Consider the following 18182-nt stretch of genomic DNA (forward strand, 5'->3'; position numbering starts at 1 on the left):
GGGGTGCCCGGGTGGGGCGGCGCTCCCGCTCCCTGCCGGGGGTCGGCGCGGCCGGAGCAGGCGGGGAACGCGGCCGGTACCGTGCGGAGGGTAAGGACGGCGCGGGGCGGGGGGGCAGGGAGGGCAGCGGTGCCCCCCGGTCGGGGGCCAGGGACCCGTCGTCCCCCTCAAAGTTTGTTGGCGGCGTGGGTGGGAGGGGGGGTTTTCGGGGAATGACACCGCCTGCCCCGACGGCGGAACGGGCGGAGGGGAGGCGGCTGCCTGCGGAGCATCCCTCCCCGCGATCCGCCGCTGCGTCCCGCTGCGATCGCGACCCACGCTGCGGCGGGGGCCGGGCACCGCGCGGGTCTCGCCCCTGCCCCGGGCACGGCCCCGTGCCACCGCATCGGGCGGCTGGGGCGAGCTGGAGGTAGCCCGGGGACCACCCGGGAAAAGCCGGTGGTCCGGGGAGCGCAGTTCGCCTTGGCGAGCCCGGCCGAAGGAGCGGGGACCCGGCGGCCGAGGGGAGCGAGGGTGAGGGCGGCTGGTGGCGTTATGGTTAACACGCGTCTATTCTTCTGTGCGGAGCCGGTAGCCTCCCGGGCTCCCACAGGACCTTATCTGACATCGGAGGTTTTTCCTCTCTTCCTGACCCGCTGGTGATTTACAGCGGGTGGCATTCAGCCCGGCTTTCCCGTGCACTTTTCCTCTCAAAACTCTGTCTTTGAGGCTGTAACCGAAATAAAAGGCGGTTCGCAATTTTGTGCGCAATGATGTGCCGTTAAAAAAATGTTACTTAGTCGTCCAGCATCCTCAGAATATCCCGATAGGGTTTCATGCTTGCTTGGTTGGCTTGTTTTTGTCTGAAATTTGGAAGTCTGGGGGAGAAAGAGCTGAGAGTGAGCCCTTTAAACTTCACGCAGCGTTTGTCATGTGAAATCTTCATCTGTTGAGAAATAATTTTAAGTAACCAGATGAGCTTATTTCAAATGGGCATCTTTTTGTCTCAAAGACGTCTGCAAATCTCCATTGAGAACATCCCTGGATGAGGTATGTACCAAGCCTTTGGTAGGAGAGAGCTCATTACTGTGATTGCAGTTTGATTAAGTAAAATGGTGTCAGAAGATGAAGTCCATAGTTTTCCTTCTTTCCCTAAAATTGTCATCACTCTTATTTTCTGTATGGCAGCAAATGATAACGTTAAGAGTTTCAGCACATGGTTTTTTCTTTCAGAAGATAAAGGGACGTATATAATGTAGAGCCAGATAGCAAAATTCTCCTTGAGTATCTACTAGGGTTTTTTTAAAAAAACAAAACAAAACAGCGTGGCTTTTTTAACCTGCTAAAGGTATAGTATTTTTCCCCCTTTTTTCTTAGATGTGTCGTGTTGTTTTCATTGTTATTGTTCACCCTTTCTTAAAGGAATATGGCATTCTCTGCTGGGGGTGGCATTGCTGTTAAGGCGAAGAATCAGAGCGATACTGAATATGATGTTTAATAACAAAATGTACAGCATTGCAAAAATTACTTGGCTGTGCTTAATTATTTTCATATTACACCTCATATCAACCACCAGCGTGGGTTTTTCTTTCTCAAGAAGAGAAAAAAGCCCTATGACTGTAGTAGGAATATTTATTATGCAGGCAGAGTTTATTAAATCAGTCATAAAAGAAATGAACGAAACATCTTTAAACAGTTCAGAAGATGAATGTGTAATTCCTGATTTGCTTGAGGTTAAAATTAGTTTTGTAGCAACGAGTAACAGCTTTGCTTTATTATCTGTTGGTCTTTGGAATAAGAGGCAGAACCATTTGAATAAAACCATTTTAAAGTAGAATTCATAAAAGCAATAATTGTTGGACTGAGCCAGCAGGCACCTATTGCCAGAAGGGGAAAAAAAAAAGTTGGCTAGGTAAAGAAATTGACTTATTTGCTGAGAATTTAGCTTGTTGACCATTCTGTGATACCTAAACTCACAGGAATAGAATCAAAATACCTATAAAACTCAAGGTGAAGGTGGAAGCAGGTTATAATAGTAGTTCGAGGGTGAGCCGTGGATGCCTTTGATCCTGGCTGTTGTTATTTGATGAATGATGTGAGCTCACTTGCATAAAGGACCCTGTTAAAGGCTTTCATGCTCTGTTGTAGGACTGACAGGTCTTAGCCAATGTAAGCCTTTCTTAACTTCCCCTATTACAAGTTTTTGATTGGGCAGCAGAAGTTTAGAAAGAAATAACTTTTTTTTTCTTTCTTTTTGAAGCCATTTTTGACTTTCAGCCTTTAATGTGGCCATCTCGAAATGCATGCAGACCGTCATCCCACTGGGAATTTTGGTAGTGAAAATGCTACGCACAAGAGAGGGAGAGCTGACATGAGTTTCTTTTCTATTGAGTTGAGGTGTGGTGGGTGAGGAGACTAAGGATCCAAACTCCTATATTAATTTAGTATTGCCCAAGATTTTTATGAATACCATATTGCCATTCTTGATTCTGCAGGTCTCATGCACTGTCTTCCACTCACCTAGTTTCTCTGATTCTACATGGTTTAAAGAGAAGTTACTGTAACTTCTCAAATGCAAACTTTGTGACCTCTCTAGTCATATAGTCACCTACCTAGGCATCCGCAGAATTCATTTTTCTCAATGGTGATTGCACTTCATTTCTTTCCAGATGTCTATTATGTCTTTATCTGACAGTCCTCATGAAACAGTAAATTATTTTTTTGCTGCAATTTCCCAAATAGTTTGGGCTATGTAACATGATGAATGTTCTACAAAACCACTCACCGACCATTTAGGTGAGAATTTGGAGATTTTTCTCTTTGCTAGCAGCAAAATCACAGTCTGCTGGTGATTTAAAATTCGTACTGTGGGCAACCCTAACACTGGGATTTGGCCAAGTTCAAAGCAGCTTTGCAGATGGACACACAAGAGAGAAGGCAGAGGGAAATAGATCCTTTTAATCATAACAAGGCTGCTCTTGTTTTCTTATCTACAGTGGAAATGCATGCAAGTCCCTTGTACCTAAAAGCAAGCTTGCAAATGTGCCAGAATAGACAGCAAAGCATTTGTTATTAATGCAAAGTTAAAAATGTGACAACTTGTCTTGTCAGTACTGCTCTGTATGTCTCCATTTCTAGACTGACACTATACTGCTGCCAAAAGTACACATCCCATTGCTGTTGGTGGGATAAAGATTCTCCCCCCAAAACTCACACCCTTTGGAAGTGTGGCTTTGTTAATGATTGCTGAAACCAGCTATGACCTGTCCTTTTGAAATGGCTATAATGACTTATAAATCAATTTCTCGTTAGAAAGAACTTTTTTTTTTTTTCCCCCTTTTTCCCGAAGGTGCCATTGTTGCTCATGAAAAATGATTTGGTTTGCAACATAAGGTCGGAGCACATTTTATTCTGCCATTTGTGCCTCCTGCACGGGCATTATGGTGATGCACACCCCAAGCTCGGTTCTGCCTCTCTTCAGTAGGAACATCCTTTCTTGGTGAAACTGGCCACATCCAAATTACAGACAAATTAGGTACTTATTACAGTGTATGTTAGTATAATGTTCACTTCTTACACCTTGGACTGCTAGTGAAAGTGGATGTTTTATGCAATTTATATGTTGTACTGTTTGTGTAGATTGAGGCTAGATGGCATCAAATAGCACCTCATCCTGTGTTAACCTCTTTTATGGCAATTATATATTCTTAAGAAAGGCGTGTTTACTCACTACAAAGCACCGAGCAGGAGCAGGTCTGTACTGTCAGTTGCCTTTCAGCCCTCACTGGAGTAGTTTCCATCTTTCTGCATTTTAGGAAACATTTCAGAGTTTGTGTTTAGGATCCTGAGGGGGCTTCCTCTTCTGTTGAGTATGTGAAACATGCTCTCAGAAATCACTGCTCTTAGTCAGTTGTACCTCTGTTTTAAGGAATGCAGCACTGAAGTCCAGACTATGTACTAGAATACTCCAGACTCCAGACTATGCCTGCAATATTAGGTGACATATGTCTATATACATGCAAAATAACTTTTACAGGATTTTAGTGATAGATATACTAGTTTTAGGTTCTTGCTTTTAGCCAAAAAAGGCTGTGTATAAGGAAATTCAAAAGGATGTTTAGCAATCATCTTGCCTGTATTTTTTGTACCTACACTTGTAAGCTGGTCTGCGTGTACTCTAGCACTTGAAATGTGAGTTTATGCCTGACATACTGCAGGGTTTGTGAGACTTCAGTTCTTCCCCTAGGCATGTGCTTTTTTTGTTTATGTCTATTTGTAAGTTTATGCATAGAAGTATACCTATATATATAAAGTCATAACTCATCCCTTGGTATATTTTAGCTATTTTTCCAAGTCTGATGTAATATTGGTTGGAGTCTCTCCACAATTTGTTGCTCTGCTACTTGGATATCAAATTCTACTGTAATCCTTTCTCACTTCTCCTCTTCCCTCCCTCTCTTCTTTTTTTAAAAAAAGAAAAGCATCTGCATATTTCAAAGACATACACCATTGCCAAGCAATCTGGTGTAGTGGCTTAATATGCTGGCAAATAATTTCACAAGTTATTTGTGTGTGTGAAGGCAGTATATTTGAATATCATTATATTGTGAATGTAACTATGAAGACAGTTATCTGAGCTTATTTAAATCTCAGGAAAGGCCGGACAGCTCCCGAAATGAAAGAATGATTTTCATTTTTTACTTGGGAGTGTGTATTTTTGTCAGTTGCTAATGCTGGTGGCACAGGACATTGCAGTTGCCAAAAGCCTTTCTATCCTAGCTTCTGAGCATTGCCAATACTTGATGGCCTAAAAAAAGTCTGCAGGAGAAGCAGACTCCTGAAGACTGAGGTAGAAGGGATGTTTTTTGCAACGTGTTGCTGGCCTTCTGTGCACTATCTTTTTGTCATTGCCTGTGAACCTCTTTTTCACTTTTGGTGTGTTTATCCACTGTGTGGGTCACTCAGTGGCTCCATTTGAGCACTCTCTTCCTTTCCACCTTTGAAGTCTGTATCCTGTATGTCGTTTTCCTTAAACAGTTTGATTTTTGTTAATGTCTCTGGCCAAATTCGCTCAGCTAACCTCTCCTGAGTGTTCCCAGCCTGGTCCCTGTCACTGTCACTGGTCACTGTCAGTGCGTACAGTGCTGTCCTTTTCTCTGACCTTACCAAGGATGGCTTCTCAGAGCCCTTTGCATCTGCCTTGCTCGTTTGAATACAGATCAGAAATGGGCTTTCAAAAGAGCAAGTCGTTGCCTGCAGAGCGAGCAGGGGATCTGTTCTTTCTTTATGGTGAGATCTGAAAAATCCCACTAGCTATATCCTTCAACTTATGGAAGTGTCTCTGAAGTTCGCACAGCTCAGAAGAGGAGGGAGGTTTTCTCTCGTGAATTTTCTCCTTCACCTGATCTGCTTTCTTCTAGCCTATCACAAAGGCTGCCTTTCTCTAAAATCTGTATCCCTGCCTCACTGAGGCACTTCCATTTGGGTCTTCCTTTCTTACCTTTCTCCACTTTGCTCCTGTTTTGCCTGCAGATGTCTTATTCCCAGTATGAGGACAGTAGTTATCTTTCCTCTCTCCTGCCAGTCCTTACCACACCAATAACTTAACCTACATTACCATTGCTCTCGGCATCTCCTTGCTATCTCATGATTTCTTTAATTAAAACTTGTGACAGCCAGTTTGTTGTGGGGGGATGTGAAGGCAGACATACACTCTCTGCAGTTTATGAGAATTCTCCCTGGAGCCTGATGTGTTTGCTATCTTTCTGTCTCTAAACCTTACTCTTTTAATAAAGTTCACTAATATTTTCTGCTGCAACAAATTTGTGGCCTTCTGTGTTCTGCTCTGGCGATTGCATGGAAACTATTTTCTAGGAGTGGTCTCTTTTCATCTAATAAATGTGTTTTTACTCAAGTTTGATCCTCTAGACATTACATTTTTCTGGAGACCTTTAGCATTTAGCATCCAATGGAGCCTGTTCTTTTATGTGCTGTTGTTTCAAATGACTTCTCTCCCTTAAACTACACATTGTGTACTAAGCTGCCATTTCTTCTAGGTACTTCCAGGAGACTGGGTGTTCAGCCTCTATATCTTTTGCACCTGGCTGGGCTTCTGTGTCCCCATTTCACATTTATGTAAATTCTGCCCTGCAAGAAGTGCCTGCACCTTTTGGCATTAGAGAATGGCTAGAGAAGAGGCTGGAAATTATAGGATTTCTTTTGGAATTTTAAAATCCAAGATGAACTCTTTTGTGAAAAAGAAAAGGTTTGAGAGTTCAAAATTAACCAGCTTAATGAGTTCTCTTCCATTTTCTTTAAAATGTCAGTACTGTAGCATTGTATCAAACTTTTCGTATTATCTATTCATTCTGCTTTATTGAAAAAAAAGAACAGAAAGTCCTTTGTTGGGAAACCAATAAAAGTCTCTAAACTGGAGCTGATCTTAAGCAAGCAATCAGGTCACGATTGCTTCACTGTTTCCTTTCATCTGAGTCTTTCATACTTCAGCAAGACGCCTCATCCCCTTTCAAAATTCTATCTTTAGATGAAATTAGGATGATATTAAGTAAACTGTGAAAGATCTTTAATCCTACAGTTTTGCAATAGCCACCTCTGTCTTCCGTCCCTTTTCCCAAAAGCTGGGAAGAGCAGGTAGCTCTAGTTTCCTGTTAATGTGATCCTGCTGGTCCCCTTGCTGGTTTGTGACTTCAATACTTCATCTTGTCTACATCTTGGTGGGACATGTGTGTATAAGGGGTTGTATTTTACAAGCTGAGGAGTTTTGGGTGACCTCAGGAGTTCTAGAGATTTTTCACAGGCAAACAGGGCAGCTGCCCCCACTCTTCCTCCTCTGCATCTGTGTGGTGTGCAGGAGGTTTGCTTAATTCAGAGAAAGGGCTTCAAGCTAAGCCTCTCATCAGGCATGCACTCTGCCTCTTGGAATATCAGTTGGTGCCTTTATTTCCAGATGTTTAGTTCTCAATCCAACGTGGAACAACTCGAGCAGTTTAGAGATGGACAGCAGGATGTAGAGGTTGTCAGCATGCTCACCTGGCTCACAAAGAGCAGAGTTTTGATCCTTCCCCTGCACTAGAAGGAGCAGGACTTCAGCCTTGCTTTTGAACCTCTATGATCTTAGACATATGCATATTCTCTGGCTGTTTGGGACATAAGGTGCAGCCTCCTTTTCTCTGTACCTGCAAATCACCTGGGCTAAAACTGGTACACATATCTTGCCAACTTTGGAGGGAGAAAATAATACTATTCCTTTTAAAAATATTGTCCATCACTGATTAACACCCTGTTTTCCTTTGTTTTGTTTTTGTTCAGGTTGTCAGCTGCTGGATGCTGGGGGGTGTCACATAGGAGCCATTTACCCACAAATTGGAACAGTGCAGCCCTTATCCTGCTAGTGTGCAAACGGTATGTTAATTAACACAAATAACCATGTAGCTGTGCCTTCTTGCTAATTAAGGTTCAACTTGCCAAAGATATGATCATGTTACATAAGAACAAAATTGATTTCATTGCTTGCATGCCCTAGTTTACCCCATAGCTGATAGTGCCTTGCTGTATCTAGAAGATAACATCCCTTATTTGTTCCTCTCCTAGTGTCTGTGCTCCTTCCCGATTGCTCACTCAGAGAAAATTCTGACTGAAATGAATGCAAGTTTTCCTGAATTAGGAGCGACAGCATATTTGCCATTTTTAGCCTAGGAGTAGCACAGTTTTGGAGATGGGAATAGTAAACCAGTAAATAGGATAGGGGTAACATTGCCTTTGCATTCTTCTCAACATGTGTTCTTTCCTTACTTGGTGTTACTGAGTCTGAGAGTGCCATTTCTCAGTCTGCACATTTCTTTCTCCAAGGCTTGGAAACCTTGTTCTGTCCTCGAAGCTGTATTGTCCATCACCATATGGGATAAGGTAATTATTAGCCTTATAAATTTTCATTTTATAGGACAGTTCTAATTTCTAGAGGCCAACCGTTACCGTGGTAGATCTCATTTCTCTCACAGTTTTACAGAGTGTAAATTACTGCTGTTTCTCTTGTGGTAGTATTTTGTGGACCCAGTTTGGGAGGAGTCCCAGTGTATTGGGCACTATAAACTTATTAGAAGATAATGCCCTTCTCTGAATGACTTACAACCTTATAAGGTGTAAACAAGGAGAGTGCATTTATATATTTTTGTGCATTCAGAAATTGCTTTAATTCTTCCTACTTGTCCTTTAGCCTGTTCTTAATTAATTATTATTATCGTAGAAGAAATGTATAGACACGGAGATCAAAATATTTTCTAAAATGGAAGCCAGAATGTTTGATTGTGGATTTCACTTTCTTGTTTTGATTCCTTTTCTTGCAATGTCAACATTTTTGCAGCTATCAGTATCATCATTGTATTGCTCATAATTACTTTTCAAGGAAGAGCATAAATACTCACTCGTTCTATTCAGGCTATTTAAATTGCTTTATCGCTCATCCTGGTTTGAAAATTGTAACAAATTCAGCTATTTTTGTAGACAATGATAAAAACTTTCCAGCTCTCCTTCTACCCCAGAACGGCAGGAGAAGATAGGTAATAGCATTTTAATGAAGTTCTTGTTGCCCAGATGAACTGGTCTTGTGGACCGACAAGAAGTTCAGAGGAGGTATAATTCTCCCTGTTGTCCTTGATAATGAGTTACCAGCCTCTTATGTACTATATATTTTTTATTTTACCTGAAGTGTATTTATATTCTGATATCCAAGCATCTTTGAGGGCTGTATGTAACCACACAGTGGAGGGCACTGGTAAAGTCTTGCCCCCTCAACTCTTCAGTAATTCTTTCACTTTGAAGGCAGAGCCTTACAAAGTTGTGTCTTCAACCTTCAGGTGATGTTTAACACTTGGTGTGTTTTATGCTGGTAAAGTAGGCAGGGAACTGGTCTGAAGGAAGTTGAACGCCTGTCCCTGCAGACAACTAAGCCGGGAGTTTGTCAAAGCCACTCCATCTAGTGGCAGTCACTTCGCACAGCTGGTCTGGCAGTGCCCATCAACAGCTGCTGGGTGGTGAGAGAAAGGTCTAAAATGATGCTCAGCTATGACTGTTCTGGCCTGGTCTTCAAGATAAAAGATCCCGAAGTTTTTCTCCGTTGTTTAATTCTGATCTGCAGTCATAATTCAGTACTTGTTGTGAATTGCTGCATGCAGTTGTGGAAATGCATCAAACTTTTTGAGTGCCAGTGTTGGTGCAGCCTCTTCTTCATATTTAATAAATGTTTCAGTCTTTTAAAAGCTGTTTTAAAATGAGTGAGGTAGTAGAGCTCATTTATGGAAGGAATGAAGCTGAGGGCTTTGAAAACTCAGAGAAGTTGTAGGAGTGGATTCTGGCAGGGCAGGAGAGTTCTTGGCAGAGCAGGAAGGTTCTCCCTTATGGCCACTCTGCCCATGAGGGGAGCTTTCTGCAGCACACAGCTGTCACTCCAGCCCCATGGAGAGAGCATGAACCTGCGTGGGGGACACTTCCCCTCCGTGGAAGCTCTGAGAAGCCAGGGGGTCTCCTGGAGTATTACACGTGGAGATGGTCATGGCTCTTGGGCAGGATGGGTTTGGATTGTGTTGAAGCCAGATGCAAAGAGCAGTGTGGCTGCATGGTGTGGGGTGTCTGTTTTCACCAGCTATGGAAAACCTCGCTAATCTCTTCAGTGCATTTTAGTAGTGAGCTTATGCTGGGATAAGCTAGAATCTAAATTAAAATAAATGAATTTCCTGTAAAGTGTAATTCCAGATCAGGCAAATGGTTGTTTTACTGCAACTTTAATAAAAATCAACTGCAGCTTGAATAGGTGCATGCACACATACTGCTAGAAATTTCCAATTAGGATATTCCCAGCAGCAAACAAAACCAAAATTAATGTTAGCAGCATCCCCCAAAGCCTAAACTACCCTACTAATGAACTCCCAAGTACTCTCAAAGAAAACTCTCTTTGCAGAGACAATAAGGTAAAAATTACTGTAATAATCTCAATGTAAAAATACAGAGGAAAAAAAAAATCATTGACATTCAAAGTAAGACTTGCCTCTCCTGATCCCATTAACCATGTTGTTAGCATAGCATATGCATGCATAGTGATATTGTCACATAACTCACTGCCACCTTCAAAAGAGCACACAAGAATTCGTGTTCTTTCATTTGTATTTCAAATAAAGGTAGGGGTTGCATGGCACCTAATTCTGAGGAAGTCTGTACTTGACATGACTCCAGCAGGGACCAGCTACCTCATAACAATTTGTTTGTCTGTCTAGCAGAAGTGCTCAGTTGAATACAATTTATGAAGCTTTCCTCAGATATAATCTTCTCGACATGGGGCTGTGGCTTTACTCATTAAAATGGTTCTCTTTCTTCTGTCAAAAATAAGCTTGAATAGCAGAGGATACCACAGCAATCTTTACATATTTATAGAACTCCTTTTTTATTTAATATTTTTTGGGTAGTTTTCAAATTAATAACGCATTCTTCACTTCTGGTTTTAAAATTGTGTTAAAATGCCAAGCTTAAAGTTGCCAGACTTCACCCAAAGCAGATTTGTCAGTACAGTCATCTTTGCAGCGTGTAACATCTGCACATTCTCTAGGAACAGCTATAAAACAGAAAAGTACCTTCCATATTAGATGATTGCTGTTCATTTTTAATGTATGCTTCAGTGACATTTCCCTCCCTCACTGCTCACGCCCTCAAAATTAAATTCCTTAATACTGTCTGTCTGTCTAATAATTGTTATTTGCTGAGCAAACTGTGTCGGCAAAAGCTGACTCAGCCCAGTGTATTTTGTGTGTTGCAACTATCCCAGTAAGGGTTGTTTGTACTCATACTTTTTTGCAGCATTGGAGTTGCAATCTTCTGAGGGTCTAAGTTCATATATTCCCTTTTATACTCAATGTCCAAGCCTGCTAAATAAAAGGCAAAACTTTGAAGAGCTATGGCAAAAGTCTTGAGTGTTCACGTTAGGACAGTATAAATATATAATCAGCCAAGTGATCTCTGCTTCTTTGGAAATGCTTATGATTTCATATATTTTAAAGTACTATTGTAGAGAGGTATTTTCTTCTTTCCTGTAGTTTTCATAGGAAAAGAGAACAGTGGTACCTACTGTGCATGTCTTCTCTTTAGGAGTTGAGGTGATCAGTATTCTGATTTTGGCAGATAAACTCACGTAGCCTTTCTGACCATTTATTGTCAGTTGTGTAAAGTGAACAGGTTAAGTCACTACAAGCCTATGTACCGGCATCTAGGATTTCTTGTGTGCAACAATTTCCTCCGTACTAAAAGCAAGAAGAAGCTTGGTTTGCTCCTGTTGCTGATTAATCATTAAGATGTCCCACTGCAGATGTAGAATATTTGTAGCACACAAAAGGAGTGATTCTGGCTCTTATTTGTATTCAGACCACTCTCATCCACTGAAGTGGTGGAAGGGGGCCCTAAAGCAGATGTTCAATCCATATTCAAGGCATTTTCTATTGGCAAAGTAATATAAAGGAGTACAGCATAACAAGAGCTGTAAAACTTGTCTTCCGTGTTGATGCATGCTCAGGTGCTGGTGGGGTCTTCTCCTGACCAGTTGTTCCCTGCAACTAGTCACCATCCCTAAGCAAAGGCTGTACTTGACAGATCTCAGAGACCGCTGGCTACTTGGGGACCTTCTGCTGAGTCCCCTCAGTTTTGGAGGAGACAATGTTTTTGAGGGTGTCTCCGAGGTTACAAGTTACATTACAAATGCTTCTCACAGAAGCAGTAGCTCCTGGTCTTTTTGCCTAGAATTTTGGCCACTGCTTAAACTTGGTGCCATGTTTATCTAGGCAAACTTGAACTGCCCTGCCTGAGGCTTCTAGGGTGTACAGAGCAGATCACTGATTCTCTTGACTGATTTATCACACAGCTGGTCACCTTTCCTGAAACCGGACAGACCTGGCTAACAGCTGGGTAACCCACCTCCCTCATATTGCTCAAACATCCTAGTATCTTGGTTTGCTTAGCAGAAGGAAATAATAGAGTAATCTTTGCATATGAGTGTAATGAAGCTATATATTTATTGATCAAATATCTTGCTAATAAATTTGCAGTAGCAAATTCAGAATGTTAATAGACCTCAGATTGCTATAGCAGGATAATAAGAATATACAAGCAGGATAATAAGAATATACAGGCATACTGGGTGAGCTGTGAAATCTGGAGTGCATGGCTCTGTCCCTGTTGCCTCTCTGTTGTCAATTTTTTAAAACCCTCAGTGCCTTTTGAAAGAAAAACAATGAAGGTGGTGACTCAGTTTAGTGCTGCTCCTGCAGTGGCACTTGGTATTATCTAAATGAAGCAACCCCAAGGAATATTGGTCTGCAAGGTACTTTGCAATCAGAAGCTGAGAAAAATATCTTTCTGGTGGAGCATCTCTGAAGGTTTTGATGAGAAATGATAATCGCTTTCCTGTGAAACACTCAATTCCCTCTGCTTCTGTTTTTCACATAACTTCTTAGTTTAATTCAGTTTTAGTGAAATCCAGGTGATTTCTTCTAAGTGCTCAACCCATCCTGATTTCCCACAGCGGCAAAGCTAGACTGTACTGAATACGAGAAGGGTTGATTTTGTTTGACACAGTTCAGCTAAGTTGTCCGTGGAATTTGTCTCCCTGTTTATGTTAATGAAGTCTGATCTTTTCCCCATATAGGATTTCCTCCGATGCATTTTTTCATCCCCCAAGTGTCTCTGAAACCAACAAGACTGGGGTTATGAAGTCAATTCTAGATGGCCTCGCAGACACAACTTTCCGAACAATCACGACAGATCTCCTTTACGTGGGCTCCAACGATATCCAGTACGAAGACATGAAAGGCGACATGGCATCCAAGCTGGGGTACTACCCCCAGAAGTTCCCTCTTTCTTCCTTCAGGGGTGATCCTTTCCAAGAAAAAATGACTGGGGGAGATGATTCCCTGTTGGGCATTATTCCATCAGAGCAGGTCAACATCACAGAGTTTTACAACAAGTCCCTGTCCACTTTTAAGGATAATGAGGAGAATATACAGTGCGGGGAGAACTTTATGGATATGGAGTGTTTTATGATCCTGAACCCCAGCCAGCAGCTGGCCATCGCTGTGCTGTCACTCACCCTGGGCACCTTCACAGTCCTAGAGAACCTCCTCGTCCTTTGTGTCATCCTCCACTCCCGAAGCCTCCGGTGTAGACCCTCCTACCATTTCATTGGCAGCCTGGCTGTGGCCGATCTCCTGGGCAGCGTGATTTTTGTCTACAGTTTCGTGGATTTCCATGTTTTCCACCGGAAGGATAGCCCCAACGTCTTCTTGTTCAAACTGGGTGGAGTTACAGCCTCCTTCACCGCCTCTGTAGGTAGCCTTTTCCTCACGGCAATAGACCGGTACATCTCTATACACAGGCCACTAGCTTATAAAAGGATTGTTACCCGACCAAAGGCTGTCGTAGCATTTTGTGTCATGTGGACCATCGCTATCGTAATAGCCGTTCTTCCTCTGCTCGGCTGGAACTGCAAAAAGCTCAATTCTGTTTGTTCGGACATATTCCCTCTCATCGACGAGACGTACCTGATGTTCTGGATCGGGGTCACCAGCGTCCTCTTGTTGTTCATTGTCTATGCCTACATGTACATTCTGTGGAAGGCTCACAGCCACGCTGTTCGCATGCTGCAGCGAGGCACGCAGAAAAGCATAATCATTCAGTCGACGGAGGATGGTAAGGTACAGATCACTAGGCCTGATCAAACTCGTATGGACATCAGGTTAGCCAAAACCTTGGTCCTTATCCTAGTTGTTTTAATCATATGCTGGGGCCCTCTCCTCGCCATCATGGTGTACGATGTCTTTGGGAAAATGAACAAGCTCATCAAGACTATCTTTGCCTTCTGTAGCATGCTCTGTTTGCTGAATTCAACAGTGAATCCCATCATCTACGCTCTGAGGAGCAAGGACTTGCGACACGCCTTCCGCAGCATGTTCCCCACCTGCGAAGGGACTGCGCAGCCCCTGGATAACAGCATGGAGTCTGACTGCCAGCACAAACACGCCAACAACGCAGGGAATGTGCACAGGGCTGCCGAGAGCTGCATTAAGAGCACAGTTAAGATTGCCAAAGTTACCATGTCTGTCTCCACAGACACAACTGCTGAAGCGTTGTAAGTCAGAGACTTCTTAGCATTGTGAGAAAAGGAGTTTAAGTTTAAAAAAAATAAAAATTTAAAAAATCAACAACAGAGAAAACCAAACCCATGGCTTAACGTGTTTGTACCCTCCTGTAATATTTTTTGGTTTGTCATTGTAAGCTGAGCAATGATTGTGTTAAGAGCATTGGCCAGTTCTTCAGGTTTTACAGTAAGGGATTCTAGCTAAATTTTCACAAGTTTTTCTCAAAAGGTGTTTACTGAATAATGATGTTTCCTGAAAGAGCACAGAGAAAATACCAGATTAGCAATCATTCCTTTGGGGGTGTGAAGAAGAATTGTGAAACCTAATTGAAAAATAACGCGTCTTAAACCAATACCATCAAATAAGAAAAAAAGCCTTGTAATCATGCTGTTCATTTCAATGTGAAATGTATTTCATGTCTGTAAGTAATAGGAGTTTCTGATTTTTTCCAAAAGCAGCAGTACTGAGTTTAGGGGTTTTGTAAAATGTGTCGTGTCCTGTGAATTGTGTGCTGTTTTATTATGTGTTATTGATATTTGTCTGATTAAACAAAGTGATAAGGTAGAATTCCGTGGAAATAACGTGAAACGTGATATGTAAACCCCATTGAAAACACTTACTGTATTTGAAGAATTCCTATGAGATATTTTGGAAATTTTACACTTTTAGTGGTCTTCTGTGGACTTAGAGGAGAGGCTTTGTGTTCTTCTACTAAAATTATTTCCCCACTACCTTTTACTTTCACATGCATATGAGACTAACAGCAACAGAGGAATAGAGGAGGAATGTGAGAAAGGAATGCACTGGTTCAGACTTTTAAATACCACTGCATTTATACAGAAGGATTATTTGTGGTTGCACAGACTACTGCCCTGATCTTGGGCATTGTGTGAATACGAACACTGAAAAGCAGAGGTCCTGGATATTGTCTCCTTTAATGGGCATCTTGTTTTAAGCCATGTGCTGGTGTTGGACCACTGAAGACAGCATGTGTCAGACTCAATGTGCGATGTTATCACTGTGCAGTCAACGTATACTTGAAGTGTGTCACATTCCTGTATCCAGGTCTAAGCAGATTCAGAGCCTGAGATGCCAAACTCTCGTCTTCACTAAAAGAGGAGGAAATATTGTCAGACATTTTCTTATTTTGTGAGCGTGTATATAAATAAATATCTCTGTGTGTGTACGTGTGTGTGTGTGCGTGTGTGTGTGTGTGTGTGTAAGTATACTAACCAGTGTGAGTCATGGTAGCATAGCTAGGATAGGACACTATGACCAAATGTAACTGTATTTCTTGTTGCACGCTTTGCACACGAATTCTGTTTCTAAAATTGAGTTCTTCCAATTGATTACTGGTGAAGGTACCATATTAAGAACATCTCGATCCATGCTGAGATGTGTATCCACGTGCTAGATGAAGCAACCTTTCAGTTGCACTTGAGAATAAAGGGAAACGAGAGGCAGAGAGCATGGAATGAGCCCGCACTGACAAATGCTGCGGCTGTTGACGGTGTTCCTGAAGACTGAGAAAGCCAGGAGTAAATGGTAGCTTGTTTTAAGGCTGTGATTATTCAAGTCTGATAGCTTTCAAAGAGGTGCGTCTCTCTGAAACCACTGACGAGGTTTGACACTACTAGGAAGAAGTTACTGAAGGAAAAGAGTGACTCTCTCCCATGGTGGGACAGTTTCTGAAGTCTGGGACGTCGCAAGAAACATGCTACCAGGTAGTCTTTGAGGCATGGATATTCTGTGATTCTGTTCTGAGGTCTGCGATCCTCTCCTCTGCTGCCTTGTTTTTTCAGACCGTTTCCTCACCCTTCTGGCTGATTTCTGCCTAAATAGCTGAAAACGCAGCTTAGTCCTTTAGCTGCCTGGCACTTACTGCAAAAGGGGTGACTTTCTCCGTGGCACAGGGTGAGTGGAGCCAAATCCATACTGCCCTGCCACCCATCCTTGTGCTCAGGTAGGGAGAGGGAGGGGGCAGCAGCCCCGGGTCTCTGGCTCCCTTACTGCAGGTCAGAGCAGCTGGCTGAATGAACACCCAGCCCCTTTCAGCCAGTGGCTCTGTGGGGGTGCAAGTGGCTCCAGGTTTAGGGTTGATGAGAGGTGGCATGTTTTAAAGATAAGATTGGACCAGGTGAGGTGCTGAGCAAGAACTGGAAGAGAGGAGTACTTTCTTCCTCCACCCGCCTCCCCTGCAGCTTACCTATGTGATGGGACAGGGCACCACACTCTCAAGGGGCCCACTGCAGTCAGCCAAAACCAGTGGATTGCAGAGGATTCCCAAAGGATGTCAAGTCCTCCTGAAAGATCTTTCGTATGTCTAGGTCTAGTCCATCATAAAGCAGTCCTCTTGGAGGAGTGGGGGAAAGCCTATTTGAAATGTTAAGGGTATTTTAAGAGCCATTTTTGAAACTGTCTTCTTGTGAATTAAATGCAAACTTTGTGGAATTTTGTTGTGCATTCAAGTTCTAAATTTTACGATAAATCATGGGACAATGGGGCTGTCTTGGCACTTAACTTGGTGCTTACTGATATAATAAGAAATAGCATCCTGTGAAATGTTATCGTCTATCATCAGTATCCTCATTTGCATAATGAGTTTTTCTAAAGCTCTGAGAACTGCATCGGTTCACTTAGAACCATTTATTAAAGAGTTGGCAACAATTTCCTTACATGTTGCACACTAAGTAGAGCTATTCTTTCATTAGAAAAATCTGCTGCCGTTCCAAGATAAGCTGTACTTATACTTCAGCTTCAGTTATTCCTAATTTGCAGTTGGCTACCTTCACTTAGTGATAGCACAGCCAAACGATACTGTGTTCCACAGCCACCCACACCATCATCATCATCACCACCACCACCATCATCATCCACCCACCACCGCTAGTTGCAGTTATGTGTGTATGTACCACCTCCGAGTGTCACGTATCTACCGAGACGACCATCTATGTCACACGTGTGCAGAGTTAGATTCTCGACAGTCTAATTGTACATTTGTATGATATGATCTCCTCAGTGCTGTGCAATCACTATCCACATCTTGCACTGGCCTTTCAATGAAAATTTTAGTGTGTCTATTGTGAGATAGACAGCGCGTTCTACCTGCTGTTATTGGGCTGAATGTATGTAAATAAGTGGAAAAAAACAAAGTCATCTGTACAAGCAGTGGCCTAAAAAGTCTGTAATTGTGAATTAGGAAAATTGTTGAAGTTGCTGTGACATCTCAAATACTACCTTTGAATAAACTGTTTACAGGGTCTCTTGGGATGCTGTTTCACAGTGAAAAGAAATTTTTTCCTTGTGATAATATGAGGTAAAGAAATCGGATTACCTGAGATTTTTATTTCCAGTGTTTCAAAGTGGAGAACATAACTCTTTATTGTCTGTAAATCTAACATTATTACTTCCTCTTAGAAGAATATTGTATCATTAGATGTTTGTTTGAGCTGGTAACATTCTTGCAACTGTTGCAATATTTTTCATTAGCAACCTGTATAATAGTTTGTACACAAGTACTGTTCAGATTGTCATGAAAAGTAGCTTTGACCATTTACTTACCAGTAGCAGAATAGTATTTCTGTAAGATTTCCAGTGTATTCCTACCATATCATATTTTATTTCTATAATGTAATTAAACTGTTATTTATTCAAGGAGAAAAAGTATTCCTCTGCTTTTTTGTTTTCCAAATTTTGAGATAACTGAGGAAGCCACGTGATGATGCTGCCTCATCCCACGATCTGGTGCTCTACGTTTTGTTTATAAGTTTGTCTGTCAGATTCTGAAACAACTGGTTAAACAACTTGACAACAGGTTGTCAAGCTTTGTGGGTTTTAATTGTACGTTGATATGTTTGAAGGAGGAGGTAGATCATATATTTTATATTTGTGTATCCAGTACTATGGAGACGAGAGAAATGACAGTTAAAACTACATCTCCTGTTTCATTATGTAGGCAATTTCCCCTTTCCTCCGTATTAGCCAAAATGAAATAAATTCCTTTTGCCTTCCTCA

The 18182-nt window shown here is 42.0% G+C and overlaps 1 protein-coding gene across 4 annotated transcripts; it reads left to right on the top strand.

Annotated features, from left to right (window-relative positions):
- CNR1 (cannabinoid receptor 1) lies at nt 1-17831 on the top strand. 4 transcript variants are annotated; one of them, XM_014877848.2, is made up of 4 exons: nt 1-90; nt 7309-7401; nt 7849-7905; nt 12680-17831. In XM_014877848.2, exon 4 carries the CDS (start codon nt 12741-12743, stop codon nt 14160-14162), a length of 1422 nt encoding a protein of 473 aa, XP_014733334.1. In that variant the 5' UTR covers nt 1-90; nt 7309-7401; nt 7849-7905; nt 12680-12740; the 3' UTR covers nt 14163-17831. The 4 variants fall into 4 exon arrangements, with proteins under 4 accessions (XP_014733334.1, XP_014733333.1, XP_088018191.1 ...); XM_088162063.1 differs by lacking the exon at nt 1-90 and adding an exon at nt 607-1029; XM_014877847.2 differs by lacking the exon at nt 7849-7905 and having other exon boundaries at nt 52-90.
- The last annotated feature ends 351 nt before the right edge of the window (nt 17832-18182 follow it).

The sequence above is a fragment of the Sturnus vulgaris genome, chromosome 3, assembly GCF_052056855.1.
Source record: "Sturnus vulgaris isolate bStuVul1 chromosome 3, bStuVul1.hap1, whole genome shotgun sequence".
NCBI lineage: Eukaryota > Metazoa > Chordata > Aves > Passeriformes > Sturnidae > Sturnus > Sturnus vulgaris.